The 16,756-nt window shown below is 51.7% G+C and overlaps 1 protein-coding gene across 14 annotated transcripts in view; it reads right to left on the bottom strand.

Annotated features, from left to right (window-relative positions):
• The window catches only part of KDM5C (lysine demethylase 5C), a 34,511-nt gene extending 20,339 nt beyond the window's left edge, over positions 1-14,172 (bottom strand). For 5 of the 14 annotated variants that reach the window (XM_084871005.1, XM_084871006.1, XM_084871002.1 and 2 more), the window contains exons 1-8: positions 13,521-14,170; positions 9,127-9,204; positions 5,740-5,862; positions 5,256-5,426; positions 4,599-4,733; positions 3,451-3,574; positions 3,166-3,368; positions 1,805-1,963 (exon numbers count right to left, since the gene is read on the bottom strand). In XM_084871005.1, coding sequence (XP_084727131.1) covers positions 1,805-1,963; positions 3,166-3,368; positions 3,451-3,574; positions 4,599-4,733; positions 5,256-5,426; positions 5,740-5,862; positions 9,127-9,204; positions 13,521-13,670 — 1,143 coding nt within the window. In that variant the 5' untranslated portion in view covers positions 13,671-14,170. Of the gene's footprint in view, positions 1-1,804; positions 1,964-3,165; positions 3,369-3,450; positions 3,575-4,598; positions 4,734-5,255; positions 5,427-5,739; positions 5,863-9,126; positions 9,205-13,520 lie in introns of all 14 variants that reach the window. The other 9 variants (XM_084871010.1, XM_084871001.1, XM_084871011.1 and 6 more) reach the window with 8 other exon arrangements.
• Between the last annotated feature and the right edge of the window lie 2,584 nt (positions 14,173-16,756).

A 16,756-nucleotide genomic window follows, 5' to 3' on the forward strand; every position in this document is an offset into this window, starting at 1 on the left:
ACGAGCCTTCTCACTCCTCACCTGCTCACTGCCGCGCTTCTGCTCCTCTCCTGCTTGAGTGCTTTACTATCTAAACCATGGGCTCTGACCTCAATATGCTATCTATGTCTTCTGCCACGATTTTTTCTCTCTCGAGCTAAAATATGGGTTTAGCCTGGCCCGCATGGCTCAGTGGTTGATTGTTGACCTATGAACCAGGAGGTCATGGTTCGATTCCCAGTCAGAGCACATCCCAGTCAGAGCACATGCGGGCTCGATCCCCAGTGGGGGGCACGCAGGAGACAACCGATCAGTGATTCTCATCACTGATGTTCCTGTCTCTCACTCTTCCTTCCTCTCTGAAATCAATATAAATATTTTTAAATAAATAAATAAATAAAATACACGTTTATACAGCATGTTTAGGAAAGCTTTTTTTAATGCCCAGATTGGAACTAAAGGCCTGGGAAATGAGCGGTGAATATTCTAGTAGCTTGGAGGACGGAAAACAAAGGCACTAGCTTTCACAGTGCCAAAACCTACACCGTTCCTGTCCTTCAGATTTTCTTAGAAGACTGGATGGCGGTCGGCCTCACTGTGTACCTAGTCCTGGTTTTAGATGAGAGGCCTGTGTATCCCAGAACCAGACACATACTCTTCTCGCCTCTGAGGAGTACGTGTCAGTCTGGCCCACTGGCCCACAACCACTGACGGAGCCAAGCGGAGCTGAGAATCTTGGCCGCCTGGGATACTGTTGGTATCCAAACTCCTCCCCACAGGGATCCACCGCTACCGAGGCCATTCATTCCGCACTGCCCTGGCCTCCTCCGTCGTCTGGGTGTGCATGTGTGCACGTGTGCATGTGCGTGAGCTTGCACACCTGGTCTCTGTGACCTCAGCTGAGTCCCTGCGATAAGGCTAGAGAGACGATCAGCATCTGCTCTCCAGACAGCCAGAGAGAAATGGGAGGAGCAGAGAATTCGGATGAGGGGAGGAAGCTCGTGGAACAGACCTGGTGGGCCTTGTAGGCTGCTTGGCCCTCACTGCTCTCCTTCCTGCCCCCCTTGCACTGGGTACCTTCTCCCCATACACTCCTGCTTTGGCATTTTTTACATCTACTCCCTAGTCTAGAAGTCCTGCCCACCTTTTCTACTGAAAGTCTGTATTACTGCAAATTGATTGTATTATCACAACAGAAGGAAAACAAATATTATACCCATATCATGCGCCCCCTATAAGAAAAACAAATCATACCTATGAATAAATAATACAGAAAAATGATTAAAAGTAACATCAAAATATACAGTAAGTTCCCCAATGCAACGGCAAAAAGACGAGAAGAAAATATACCAGCCTATTAGCAATGGTTGTGTCTAAGTGATGAAAATGATAGGTAATTTGTCTATTTTCCACGCTTTCTAAAAGAACAAAAGAATAAAATGCTTGGAAATCAAAAGAACAATTTTTGCTTCATGCTCGTCTTCCATATGTCAATCCTGACATCTACCCTTAGTCATTTTCCTCTCTTCAGAAGTTCTACGCCTCCGAGTTTCTAACACACAATTTAGCATTTGATTACATGCCATTACATACAATCTGTCTAATGAGGACTCTCCCCACGTGGCCTGGGAGCTCCTGGAAGACACGAGCGAAAGCTGTCCCCACCTCCTCATTTTCCCAAGGCTCTGCACAGCCTAGCCCCCTCCCCAGGGACCCGAATCAGAAGCCTGTGGCGCAGCTAGGACGCTGCTCACAATAAAGCCAGGTGAAGGGAGGCAAAGCTACCCGAGGAGGCAGGCGTGGGCTGCGGCTGGGAGGGCCTTACCGCCATGACACACTTTGGGCACCGCCAGACGCCCTTGGGAATCTCGGGCAGAGGCGGCAGCAGGCAGAAGATGTGGTAGTTGTCATCACAGCCGTCACACAGCAGCAGTTTGTCGTCCTCATCCCCTCGGGAGCACATCCGACATACATACGACTCAATCTGCCGGGGGAGGGAGGCAGCAGTTCAGCCACCTAAGCCCTGTCCGGCCTTCACACAGCGGACTCCTCCAGAAGGGCCCCGGGTCCGGCAGACTCCATCAGAAAGCTGCACTGCACCCTAGCCGGTGTGGTTCAGTGGAGGGAACACTGGCCCGTGCACTGAGGGTCTTAGGTTTGATTCTGGTCAAGGGGAATCGGCTGGAGCCTCAATATGTGTGTGTGTGTGTGGGAGGGTTGGGGGAAGGCAACCAATTGGTGTCTCTCTCTCACGCTGATGTGTCTTCCCCACCCCCACCCCTTCCACTCTTGCTAAAAATAGAAAAGCTGCAGCGCTCGCTAGCTGGATCCCTCACGGCCCTGTACAGGCAGTCATGCTCAGCCTGGAGTTCAACTGTACGCATGCGCCACCTCCCCACATCCACTGGTCAGGTAATGAAAGCAGAGCCTTTCTCATTCAATCCCCCCGGCCCCTTTTTTCATTCAATCAACACTTGTGTGTTCGCCAGTAAGGCAGACTCTGCAGGTCAGTGATGCATATGACGTGGCATCTGCCCTCTAGAGGCATGCAGTACCCGAGAGGTACGGGTTCATAAAAATTCAAGGGCAAAAAAGAAACAAAAAAACCAACAAAAATAAAAAATTCAAGGGCAGTGCAGAAACTGCCAAGAGCGGCCCACAGAGGGGACTGTGGGAGCTGGAGGAGGAAGCACTCCAATCAGCTAGAGATAAGGAGGCACTTTGCTGAAAAGGCAACACCTCAAACCGAAACTCGAAAGCCAGCTGCAGCGGGCAGAGTGCAGGGGCACATTTTCCAGGCAGGAGAACCGGCATATGTGCCACGGATGGGAAAGGAGACAGCACGGTGTGTCGGGGGGGGAAAAACGAACATGCCTACGAGTGGTTTGGTGTGGCTGTACCAGAGGGAGGGAGCAGCACTGGGGAACAAGGCTAGACGTCAGCAGGGACTGGCTCACGCACGGGAATGAGCTTAGCCTCTGGACCCTTTCTGTGCTGCATGTTGACAGTATCTGATCACCTTTACTGGTTCCTGTTCCATGTGAGTTGGCTCTATTTCCCCAATTAAAGGCAGGGCCCACCACACCTGCGCTTCTGCTTGGTGCAACCGGGGCCAGCGCCATGTTAGGGAAATGCTTGTTGCCGGGACAAGAAGCAAAGCGTTAGGAAGCCAGGGCCGGTCCTTACAAACTGGGCATTGCTGTGGTTCCTCCGCAGCCTCATAGTCATTTTGGTGCAGGGCTCTGGGCTGTGACTCAGCTCCTCCTTGCTCTCCAGGTAGGTCTTGGGTGAGGCCGGCTCCACCTTCATGTCCCCGCCCGACTCCTCCTTTACCACTACAGTCGGGGGACACTCAGGCCCTTCCTTATCTGGGAGAGAGCAGAGCAGCTCTGAGGAACGGATGTGAGCAATCAGGCCCTACCTTCTCTCCCAGGGGAGGCCGTCCTTCACACTGCCCCTGGGAGGCCTCACCTTTCTTCCGCAGAGTCTTGTCCTTGGCCATGAGGCCCAGGCCCATCATCTTGGGGCCTGCCCCATAGATCTGCAGCTTCTTCAGCTCCGGGTTCTTTTCGATGTCTTCTTCTGTGGGTTCCGGCTGGAAGGAGGAAGGAAATGAATCAAGAATGCCCCATCCTAACAGAACAATAGCTTAGAGCAGCGGTCGTCAACTGGTGGCCCGCGGACCACCAGTGGTCCATGAGGTCTGAAAGGTTGGCGACCGCTGGCTTAGAGGATAGATCATCTGAGCTTATGCCAGGGGCTGAAGCATGGGCAGGCCGGGGCACGAGTTCAGAGCTGCTTTTTGGAGACAGGGGTTAACTGAGCTCTCTCCTCAGCCCTCTCTTGGAAATGAATTAACATAGGACCCCAACTTCCCCACCTCTAAAATTGAGAATGTTAACGCCTACCTTAAAGTTACAAGGTTTGGGGATTACATAAAGAAAGAAATCTAGCCGAAACGGGTTTGGCTCAGTGGATAGAGCGTCGGCCTGCAGACTGAAAGGTGTCAGGTTCGATTCCGGTCAAGGGCATGTACCTTGGTTGCGGGCACATCCCCAGTGGGGGGTGTGCAAGAGGCAGCTGATCGATGATTCTCTCTCATCGATGTTTCTAGCTCTCTGTCCCTCTCTCTTCCTCTCTGTAAAAAAATCAATAAAATATATTAAAAAAAAAAAAAAAGAAATCTAATGTGTCTGGCACTACCAATAAATGGCAGTGACTAATATGATTCTAAAGTATGTGCCTTGGTGAGTCCAGGGACAGTCTCTTGGTTCTTTGTTGTATTCCCAGTGCCGAGAAGAACACCTGGCATAAGCTTCAGCCTGGAGCTGGGATACAGATATAAGGAGAAAGAAACTCTGCCCCTATGAGCGGAGTGACTCAGGCAAAGAACCAAGAAGGGCAGAAATAGAAAAGATACTGTCTGAACAGATCGAGCCCCAACTCAGAAGCTCAGCGGAGAGGGGAGGGAAAAGCAAGAGTGAATTCAAAGAGAGACACACGACTGCTCAGAGCCGGAGAACTGAGAGAAGGGCCAGTGGAACAGGGACCAGAGGCGTGGCCAGGGGAAAGGAGAGGCCTCTCGGCTCCAGAGCCCTGACCGGAAAGGAAGTACTCACGTCAGGCTGCAGTCTCTTGGCCCGCCGGCCATAGCTGTTGAACTTGGAAGGCTGCACAGACTGTCGCAGGGGGATGCTGTGGGGTTTGTATTCTTTGTCCTTCTCCTCATTATCAAATGGGCGTGTGTTACACTGCTGGCGAGAAGGAAGGGGGAGAGGTCAGGGCACGGGGTCCCAGCCCTCAACAGCAAGGTTTTCCTCTACCCTTACCCAGTGGCAGCCGATGCTGTGGCTGCACCTCCCTGACCCGCGTGCGAGGCCCTGCTCCGCTGGTGTTTACCACGGGCACCAGCATACCCTCTGGGAATTCTTTTCATTCTTTGCTTATGCCGTTCTTCCTTCTAGCCACCTCCCCACAACCATCTCCCCAACGAAATCAGACTCCATCTTTGCCCAGACCTCTCCAGCCCCAAAGATCTCTCCCTCCTCTGAATTCCGTTATCTGTTAAAACCTTGTCACATAACAGAGAGCAGGCTGGCCATGCGGATAACTCCAGGACCTTGACCCTGGGCAGTGTGGCTAGAACGGGCGCCGCTGGAAAAGAGTGGAGTCTAGCTTCCGGGTCTCTAGTCCACTGAACCAGTTGCGTTAAGAGCAAGTGTGACAATCGGGGTCTGAGGGGGAAGCCTCCTTCCACCCCGGCCTGGCATCCTTACCACCAGGTTGGCTCCAGACTGGTACATCTCATAGGGGTAAACGATGCGTTCATAGTGGGAGCGTAGCAGGGAGCCAATGTTTTTGCCTGGTGGGTAGTTGAGGCGCTGGGCCACCCGGGCCCACCGACGGTCCTTGCAAATGGCTTCATAGCCACCTTCCTCCACCACGATCTGCAGGGACAAGCAGGGAGGGACGTGGAGGTGCTGTGTGTATGTACATGAGCGAGCAGGCCCGCAAGAAGGGCGAGGAGGACAACTCCAGCCCCTCACGGCGTCGGGGGCTACCCCTCCTCCTACCACCACCACGAAGACTCAAATTGCGGCAAGAGGTGCCCAGAAGTTCTGCTGAGAGCTTATGTGTTACCAGGCTGTGCCCCTGCCATTGCAGCCTAGAGACCCAATATCCAAGCCAAGGGAGGCCCCAGAACACCAAGGATACTGAGGTGTGGGGTAAGGAGGGGGTCTGAGAAAAACCTGTTCTTACTTTGCTGAGGCTGTAGAGGTCCAAGATCCGCCGTTCCACATTGGGAATCTTCAAGGAGGAGCCCTGGATTTCCCAGAATTTGGCAATCTGGTCCAAGTAGTTCAGTTTCACTCTCGTCTGGGCCTGGAAAAGAAATGGCTCAGAGAGGCTGACCCTTCACTTGACTCCTGTCTTCCGGCCTCATCTTAGAGGACGGAGGGGACAGAGCAGCCCACTGCCCAGGGCCCAGTGGGTCTCAAACTCTAAGCACTGGTGAGCCCACCACTCTCTCATCTCTGCCACCTTCTAGTCCATAGGCTAAGCCCCAGGTCCCAAAACGGAGAGGGATGGGTCACGTCAGCCAAAGCTTTACATACACTCTTTCTCAATGTCCTTGACAGGGCTGGAGGAGTAGCATCCTCTCTTCTACAGAGAACCCGCGTCCTCAAATTACAAGAGACTGTAATGCCAGTGTGATGCTAAAGCACTCTAATACAGTGGTTCCCAACATGGGACACAATGGAGATTTTTAAGGGGTGGCAATTCGAGAATGAATTATTAACAGTGATTTTTTTTTTGCATTTCTTATGGTTCTAGGGGCCTCATATAGAGTATCTACACTAATAAAATAGAAATATGCAAATTGACCATCACTTCACAACGCCACCAGCCAATCAGGAGTATGCAAATTAACCTGACAAACATGGCGGTGGCCCTGCCACTCCGGGCCTCTGGGCAGCATGCATGCAGGCATGGGGTGGCCGGGCTGCACAGGATGCCTGCTATGATGGGGAGCGCGCTATAGGAGCGGCACTCCGAGAAGGCGGTGGCCAGAGCCAAGGTCTGGGTCCAGGAGGAACACAGGTGCCGGCAGCCGGAGGAAGGAAGGCCTATTACGTGAATGGGCCTCTGGTATAAATATATATTGTGATATACTTATGCATTTCAGTTCGCTATTATGTTTTGAAACTTTGCTATTTTTTCATATCATTTCATATTATTCTTTTTAAACTATTTCTTAGTGATTTCTTCCTCAGTTCTTCAACTACCCTTTCGTTCCTTTATTTTTCCTCTTTCATGGACGCCATTTCTTTGGAAGCTTGTTTAGACCAAGTTAATGGCCTTTTAGGCTTCCTCCATGTGAATAGGAGTTTTCTGTTGTTGTTACTCCTCACTTAAGGATACTTTTCCATTGATTTTTAGGGAGGGTGGGAGAGGGAAAGATGGAGAGAAACATCGATGTGAGAGAAACACATCGATTGGTTGCTTCCTGCATGCGTCCCGACAAGGGCCTGGGCCAGGAAGGGGCCTGCAACCAAGGTATGTGCCCTTGACCAGAATTGAACCTGGGACCCTTTGGTCTGCAGGCCGACACTCTATCCACTGAGCCAAACTGGCCAGGGCAGGAGTTCACTGGAGGGGCGGGGGAGCAGGCATCAGGATTTTAGAGATGTTTAGGTGGGGCATGGCCAAAAAAAGGTTGGGAACCACTGCTCCAATATGTAATGTGATAAACACCACTACATCAGAAATCATATTGGAATATATAAATGTATCAATATGCTGTATGTTACTTTAATCTTATATAATGCTGCAATGTCATATTTACTAAGGGAGGGAGGTCTCAATGTCAAATAAAACTTTCAGCTTTTCCTTTGCTACTAATGTGCCAAACAGCCTTGAGCAAATCAATTTTACTCTCCGGATCCCTATCTTTTAATTTTAAAAGGGGAATAAAATAAGTGCCCAGTCCATTCACCCCAGAACGATGGACTTATGAGAGGAACAATGAGGCCTTCTGGAAACTCCAGAATTTCATCTAAGCTCCAGGCATGTTCAGAGAATGAAGGCTCCGAAAGAGCAACTGACATTTTCTTATGCACCATGAAACTTGTTCCATGGCAGCTTAAGGGTCAGAGTGCACGCCAGAGACAGAATGGCCTAAAGAACCAAGAGATGCCCGGCCAGCATGGTTGAGTGTCGATCTATAAACCAGGAGGTCGTAGTTTGACAACTGACAACTGTTCAGGGCACATGCCCGAGTCGCAGGCTCATTCCCCGGAGGGAGGCGTGCAGGAGGCAGCCGATCTATGTGTCGCTCTCTTCGATGTTTCTCTCTCTCTCTCTCTCTCTCTCTCTCTCTCTCAAATCAATAAAAACATATTTTTAAAAAATGTTACCTGGGCCAAAATGTCAATAGAGCCAAGGCTGAGGAACCATGGTCTAGAAAACAAGGGTCTAGGTCATGGGTATTCAGTTGGGACTAATACTCCCCAGGACATTTAATAAGGCCTATGGATACACAATAATGAAGGAGAGGGGAGGGAGCATATTTCTCACCTCTGTCCTCCATGGGCGACTCCAGGATCTTACCTGGAACTGGCTTCAGGGCAACCATTCTCATTTACCTTTGAACAGTCCCAAGCCCTTAGTGGAAAACCTCACCTACCATACAAAGGGCCTGGACTTCCTGAACAGAGCAAAAAGCAGAGGGAAAAGACTACCTGCCTGACCCACTGCCCCGATCTGTACCCACTCTAGCCTCCACACAGACAAGTTTCTGTGTTGTTCCCAACCACCACCTCATCAAGCACCATGGAAGGAGAGCACGAAGCACGGGGCTGTGAATGGGTTGGATAACGAAACCACATTTCAGCTGTCCAAGCAAGAAAGGGTCTCAGCCTGCCGGGACCGGTTTGGCTCAATGGATAGAGCGTCGGCTTGGGGACTGAAGGGTCCCAGGTTCGATTCCGGTCAAGGGCATGTACCTTGGTTGCGGGCATATCCCCAGTACGGGGTGTGCAAGAGGCAGCTGATCGATGACTCTCTCTCATCGATGTTTCTGGCTCTCTCTCTCTCTCTCCCTTCCTCTCTGTACAAAATCAATAAAATATATTTAAAAAAAAAAAAAAAAAAAAAAAAAGAAAGGGTCTCAGCCAGCCCCACACTTCCCTTCTGTTGAACCATGTAGGGCAGGGGTCTTCAAACTACGGCCCGCGGGCCACATGCGGCCCGCAGAGGAGTCTGATCCTGCCCACCAGGTTTTTTGGGCAGTGAGCGCAGCCGAGGTGTTATAGTAGGAATTAGTAGTTCATATAGTCCGGCCCTTCAGCTCTCTGAGGGACCGTGATCTGGCCCCCACTTTAAAAAGTTTGAGGACCCCTGATGTAGGGGAAGGGATTGGCAGGGGAACTCGGAAGTAGCAAACCCTTATGAGAAGGGGGATATCCCCAGCCTTTGGGCCACCAGATCAGAAATGCCCAATGCCCATGTTCTTGATTATATTCCAAGCCCTAAAGCTTCCGCCGTGCAACTTCCCAGGAGAGAAAAGAAAAGCCATATCTGAGCCAGAGGAGGCATGAGGGAAGAGGGGCAGAGCTAGGTATCCCTTCTGCCAACCCCACTCACCTCTAGTTCATTCAGCCTCTGGATGCGGGGAGTGAATCTGAAGTTGTCCACTTCTACCGCAAAGGGCGGCTGCCAGTCCTGAGGGGACACAGAGGGGAAAGGGGGTTGGGTTATTCCAACAAGACCAGAGGGCACCGAAAGCAGCTCAACACCCCGTTCGCACCTTCCCAGACCTTTTAACCTGCAAGCACCTACCCCACTACACCACACACAGAACTCATAGCAGGGCCTTGGTAGCCCCTAAAGTTCATACTTTGCACATACATGCACAGGCCATGGGAAACTTCTCCCAGTCCCTGCTAACGGTATAGTGTGCTAGGATTTCAAGAACTAGATGGAGCCCCAAACAGCTGACCCCAAACTGTCCCTATATCCACATGAACCCTTCACCCCCTAGGCACGTGCTGTAGGCCACTCCGTCTGAAAGTACTAGAAAGCACACAGGATTCGCAGTCGGAAGACCTAGGTTCATGTTCCAGCCCCACTTACTTAATAGCTATAGGCCTTTCCTTCCCTGTACGTGCTTTCCCATCTGTAAGGCAGGAATGTGAACTCTTGCCCCAGCTTCCTCACAAGGCCAATATGGCAAATTAAACTGGTTTCCAAATGGAAATGTTCTTCAAAGGTGCCATGGCGGTGTGACCTCTCCGGCTGACGCCGCCACCGAGGACACATGCAGGTAGATCAGCCCTGATTAGATCGGCCCTGATTCGGGCAGGATTTAAGGTCTGGGCTTTAATGTCTGTTCTCTCGGTTTCAAGGGCCTGAGACAGGCACTGCAAGGAACAGGGAGCAAGAATGTGCTTCGCTCACCTAGAAGGTTCCTTGGGTCCTCTACCACAGCGTTTTTCAACCGCTGTTCCACGGCACAGATGTTGCCTGGTGTGCCGTAGGTGCAGACAAGACAAGAATTTTATAATTTTTCACTATTTTGTTTACTTAATATTTCATAATAAAGTAATTATAAAATACTTTCTTTGTGTTTATTTGATTCCTATTCAAGAGAATTACTTTATATATAGTCAATATAGGCACAGAGTTAAATTTTTTAACATTTTCTAATGGTGGTGTGCCTCGTGATTTTTTTCATGAAACAAGTGTGCCTTTGCCCAAAAAAGGTTGAAAAACACTGCTCTACCAAACACCTGCCGGGTCCAGGCAGAGGCAGAGGCAGAGGCAGAGGCAGAGGCAGGGGAGGAAGCCCGGGGTGAGAGAGGGTGTCAGGGCAGGGATGCCCAACTATAGAGGCTGGGTGTGGGAGGTGTCAGGGCAAAGGGAAGCCAGAGAAAGATCATAAAACTGCCCTGCCAAGTTGGGGCTTGCTGTGTCCTGCCCCAAAAGTGGCTGCGGACAACCCTCTCCCCATGCCCTCCCATGCTGTCCTCTCCTCCCCAAAGCCCTGGCTCCTGCTGGGGTGGTGAAAACCCGGAGGAGCCTAGACCAATGCCCTCCTTTTAGGAATGGCAAAGAAATGGGATTTCTCCAAAATCACGTGCTGCGTTTGTGGTAGAAGCAAGACTAGAACCCGTGTCTTCTGACTGCCAGTCCAAGGACCTTCGCACTCCACCAGCCTACCAGCACTCATATACACATGCCTCCATATGGAAGTGGGGAGAGGGACAGTAAAAGAACAGAAAAGGGGTCAGGGGCCTCCTACTTGCATCCACACACACTCTCCCCAACTCCCCAAGCAGGCAGCAAACACTGGGGCTCAGTAAAGCAGGGGCAAAAAAGTACCTAAATAAAATTTAAAAAGAGGCCGAAACCGGTTTGGCTCAGCCGTAGAGCGTCGGTCTGCGGACTGAAAGGTCCCGGGTTCGATTCCGGCCAAGGGCATGTACATTGGTGGCGGGCACATCCCCGGTAGGGGGTGTGCAAGAGGCAGCTGGTCGATGTTTCTCTGTCATCAATGTTTCTAGCTCTCTCTCTCTCTCCCTTCCTCTCTGCAAGAAAATCAATAAAATATATATATATTTTTTAAAATTTAAAAAGAGGCTAAAATGTTAGGGCTCAAGCCCAGATAAACTCCCATGTTCTCACGCTTCCCATCAGCAGGGCATTCCCCTCCACGGAGGTCACCCAGGTAGAAAGGCGCTCAGAACCCCCCCCACCCCTCCACCCTCCAGGCACCCTTCTTCCTGCGGAGTGAGTTCTAGATAAGAAAAAGCACCACCAAGCAAGCTGACAGGAAATGGCAGAACCGAAATTCTAGAGCAGGAGCTGTGGGGGAGGCCCAGCAAGCCTCTCTGCCTGGCTTTGCCTGGGACCTAAGAGCTAGCTCCCCACTCTGCCTTCAGCCCCCCACTCCCGTGGGCCAAGCACCCGTATGGCAGTGTCATCAGGATGGCGCTAAAGGGGCTGGCTCCCCGACGCAGTCAGCAATGCCCTTTCAAGCTCCCCTGGGAACCCACACTCTCCTCCACCCCATCTTCCCCCAAAGCAGTGGCTGCCTGTCTAGCAATTCAGAGCCCAGATCAGCCCTCCCCAGGCAAACCGTCCCTTCCCAGCGCCCGCCCACCCGCACACAGGTTCCCACCCTGGGCCCAAGCACCACTGGAGTGAGTGCTTCGAATTCCAGCCAGAAGGCTTGGCTGCCTAAAGATAGCCTAGGGGCAGCCCTAGGGGAAGGAAAACAAAAACAAACAAACAAACAAACAAACAAAACCCGAGTAGGTCTCCTGGATTGGAGAGAAGCACACTGTGGAGGTGCAGGAGAGAAACATGACAAAGGACACCTCCATGTCACACACACACTAGGGACAGGTCACTTTGCCCCTTCCTACTCTCCCCCCTGCCCCCCAAGGAAGGATAACAACTCGTGCTCAAGGCCTGGCTGCCCAGATCAATCCAAGACAGAAAAATGGAAATCCAGGCCTCGGCTATCCCCTGCGTCAGACACTGCCTCCTCCAGGCTGCCCAGCACTCCCGCTTCTCCTTTCTGCTAGCCTCCCTGACCTTTCCCTCCTCGTGGCCGCTCCCTCGCCACGGACAAGGATACCTCAGAGATCTGTGGCCTGGCTCCAACAAGGAAGAAATGCGTTTACCCAACACCTCCCAGAGGATCCATTTGAAACCAGCCTAGATCTGTGGCACCGCACCAGAAAACGCCAGAGCTGAATAAGGAGGCCTGTGGTGCCCGCCTCAGGTGGCAGCGCGACCTCCCAACCCGTCTCAGCCCGAGACACCTACTCAAAAACACCCTATTCCAGACCAGCTCGATGCCTGCCCTCAGGATCCCGAGGGCTGGCTGAACACACACATCGTCATTTCTCCACCATGCCAGACTAGCCCGGCCCTCGGGGGCCTTCTCCTGGCCTGAAGCCAGGCCCAGGAGCAAAGATATGCCCTTTGTCGCTGACCTCTGGGAATCGAATGTTCCAAAGGGGGCAGGCTTCCGTCGCTCCATTCTGTGTGCGAGGCCAAGAATACCCTATCCTCTGGGGCCTCTCACATCCTGGGACACAGCAGAGTAGAAATCCTCTGAGAGGGACCCATACCCCACCCCCAACCGACTGGTCCAGGCCTCGCCATAGAAGTCACGTACGGGGAGGGGTGACGTGCAGGAAAGGCCCGGATGGTGTTGTCAACTAGGAGAAGGCGACGATTCCCTGAATCCACCTTAGGGGAGCCAGCCAGAGCCCCCCCCCCCCCCCAGGAGGCCGATTCCTGCCTGGACTACCAGGCTGGGATATGATCATGGATGGCTTTGCCTGGCTGGGTGTGTGTACATGAGTCAACTCACACAGGAGCAAACCAATGACTACATCAAACACCTTCGCAGGCTCAGTAATTACCACTTGGGTAGCGCCTACCGCACAGAGACGCTATCTAGTTTAATTGAATTTCTGAAATAACGACTCATCGGCCTCCTTTCCCAGGCTTGGGGAGATGATGTTACTTGGCCAAGGTCACACAGCTGGGAAGCTGCGGAGGGGGGCTTTGAACTTGGGGCTGCCTCCTTTCAGACCTGCCATCTTCCCACTACGACACACGGCCTGCCCGAGGAGAAGTGATGACAGTAGACGGCAGGAAGGCCTCATTCCGAGCAGCCTTGGCCTGCGGGGTCCGGGGCAACGAAAAGATGTGCGTGTGCCTCCCCGTGAACCCTCCCGGCCGCCTCGGCATCGCTGCCTGGCCCCTGACCAGGGTGATCCCGAAAAGGCGAGCCGGGAGTGGGTGTGGGTTTCTGGGCCCAGGTCACGGGGGGGGGGGCTCCCATCACGAGGACCCCTGGCCCCCGCATCCTTTCTCCCACCCGCGCCGCATCCACCCCGGTCCCAGCCACCCCATTTCTCCACGTCTCCGGCTGCCCCGCGCCCCAAGACTCCCCCGCCGCCTACCCTAGTTTCTCATCCCCGGCCACGCCGCCGCGGACCCCCGACCCCGAGCCTTACCGCGGGTGGGCGGATCTTGCAGATGCCGGACTTCTCGGCGATGGGCCTGATTTTCGCGATGTAGCCCAGAGGGTCTCGGAACTCGGCCCAGCTAGGTTCGAACACCGGGCACTCCGGCGGCGGGAGGAAGTCGTCAGACCCCGGCTCCATGGCGGACCCTAGGACTGGGGGGGCTCGGGCGGCCCTTAAGGACTCATGGCGGATGCCGCTGATGGAAACCGAGGCACGGCTCGGAGACTAGGCCCTAAGCGGGGCAGCCGCCGCCCGCCGGGGGCCGAGGGGGCGTGTTGAGTGCGGCGCTCCGAGAGGCAAAGGCCGGCCCTCCTGCCGCCGCCTCTCAATGCGGCTCCGTTCCCCCCAAACTCTGCTGCTGCCCCCCAACTCCCGCAGCCTTCACCACCTCAGTTACCTCCCAGCCGCCGCGGCCTTCGCCGCCGCCGCCGCCATCTTGGTTTGTCAGCGTCCTCCCCCCTTCCCACACCACAACAAACCGGATCCCTCCGCGGGGTGTCCCTCCGAGCCCCGTAGGTCTGGGGTGGGGCCGAGCCCTGGGAAGCCTTCAGCCCGTGAGGACCAAGCAGGATCGGCGGGCGTGGGCTCCCTAGTTGGAAGCGGCAACTCAAAAGTAGCTCCCAGACTGAGATCAAATAGTTCTTCCCAGCGGCGGAGGAGCACGATTGTAATTAACTTGCCGGATCCTTTTTCCGGATGGACCAGCGGTGCACGTTTAAAGGCCAGTGGTGCGCATGCGCGGTATGAGGACAGACCGGAAGAGGAGCAGGGGTTGGTGGGCGGTAGGCTGAAACTTACACCCCCTCCTTCGATGACCTCAGCCCTGGAGGGAGCCCCGCCCCAACATTCTATCCTCCTTGGTCTATACGTGTGAGCCGTAGTGAGCGACCCCTTTTGCTAGTCTGCAGTTTGGGGCAAGATGTAAGGAGCCCCCAGCTCTAGGTACTGATACCTCGAGCTTTGAGGGAAGGAAGGCAGGAGGCTGCTCACTCCCTAGGGGTTATGGATTTTTAGACTCCCGAGACCCAATGGAAGGAAGGAAATATTTATTTCATCCAAGGTTATGCATCAAGTCCTCTCTAAGATGGGGCTTCCATTCTTATCTCCCACCTTGAGTCACTGTCAGCATTTTCATGAACACTTTCCACTGTTCTGTATGCTCTTTTATTGTGTGCACACATGTGGTATGTACTTACGCCTACAAAATAAGCCTGTTTATATTTTGACTTTGGCTATTTAGCAACAGCATATTTATCCCCTATCAGCCCCTCTCATATGAAACACTGTGCATTTGTGAGCCTACAGTGGACTTACAAAACATCTGCATACATGGATTGTATTTATGGTGTATAGCCCCTGTCGTATGCATTTGAGTACCTAGTGTGTGTACATCTCCTATTATGTACATGTTCATGGAGCAGATTCTGAATAGGTTTATTGTAACTACTTCAAATGAGTGCTTTGCCCATACGTAGGCATCTACTGATCTACTGCATTTGAGGATCATCTTTGTTATCCAACAGTTGTGGGCCTGCTGCATACAGTTTGAACATCTGCTGTGCACATATCAGAGTACTTGTATACATGGTAATTAAGTGCTTATTTTTTCCTCCAATCAGACTCAACTCCTTAAGGCAAGGGACAATGTTGCCTTATACATTCTTAACACTTGCCATGGTAAGCAATAAATTAATGTTGAGTAAACGAAAGAAAAATGAATATATATTTTTGAGCAATCTTATAAACTCTTTGCAAACATTTTGTGTATACTGTGTTAAGCATCTGCTATATGGTTGAATATGTTTGAAGGGGGTGTCATTCCCTTCACTGAGTTAATTGTTCATAATCACATACCACGTCCCAGTTATGCACATCATTCTGCCTGCTTCAGGATTGAGCTCAGGACAGCTTATCTGCAGGAGTAAGGCACACTGGTAGGAGCTCACACTCTGGGGTCAGACAAGGCCAACCACTTCTGGTCCCACCAGCTCTGCCATTTTCTAATTATGTGACCTCGGGCAAGTCCTAACTTGTGAACTAAATGAGGATTACAATACCTACCTTTCAGAACTATTGTACAGTACCTGGCTCATAGAAAGGCTCTTGGTATGCATTAACTTAATTTTATTTCTGGAAGTCAACAACTAATATGTCAAATCTCTTTAAGAATTTCTTTTGTTCCAGGCACTGTGCCTAGTGATTTCATATATTTATCACCTGAATCCTTATATTACCTTTGAGTGTTTAGAATCTTTATCCTCACTTGGCTTGTGAAGAGAGTTGTCCCAAGTCATACATATGTGTGACATATTTCTAGTTTTCTAGGTGTCAGGAGAAACCTCAGCCCCTTTCCTCCAGGTGAAGGACCCAAATGAATAACTGTCTGGATGAGAAATAGAAAGCTAGGGGAAATGATGCTAATAACAGCAAAATCACTAGCCTCTCCTATGTGTAAGCATCAAACAGCCCACATAGCTCTTTCATACCAATTATTTCCCTTAATCTTTGCAACAGTCTTGGGGAAGATCTACATCAGTTGACCCATTTTGTAGATGAGGAACCATGTTCCAGAAAGATTGAACAATTTGCCCACTGTTGCACAGGAAGTTGTCAACTCCTGGTCAAATGCTCTTCCTGTCATTTGCTCTCACTAGAAACAGAACTGAGCAAGAGAAAGGTGAAAAGAATGAAGAAGGTAGGAGAATATGCTAAATCCAAGGCTGAAGGAAGTTCAGCCTTTTCATCTGGAGGCAGCTCAGTGAAGGACAAAGAGCATCAATCAGGTTCGATCCAGTTCATTCATTCATAAATACTTATTAAATTCCTACCATGCACCAGGCATTTTTCTGGGCCCTGGAAATATAATGGTGGCCAGGGCAGTCATGGTCCCTGCTTTCCTGAAACTGATAATCACCCACTGAGACCTGCCAAGTACCTCACCTCCCTGAGCCTTGACTTTCGTATTTATCCAATGAGGGGCTATAATTCCCTCATCACAGGGTAGTTATGAAGATTAGAGATAATGATGACTGCCATTCATCAAGGGCCAGGTGCTATGAAATAGGTGTTGTTATCCGTGTTTTACTGATGAGGAGACTGAAGCTCTGGGAAGTATAAACGTACCCAAGTCACATGGCTAGTAAGTGGCAGAGCCTGAATTCAAACTGAAGTCTAACTGCCATACGATTCTGCCTGTAAAAGTCTCAGATGGTGCCCCCCCTTCC

This window comes from Pipistrellus hanaki (assembly GCF_964339955.1).
Source record: "Pipistrellus hanaki genome assembly, chromosome: X".
Taxonomy (NCBI): domain Eukaryota; kingdom Metazoa; phylum Chordata; class Mammalia; order Chiroptera; family Vespertilionidae; genus Pipistrellus; species Pipistrellus hanaki.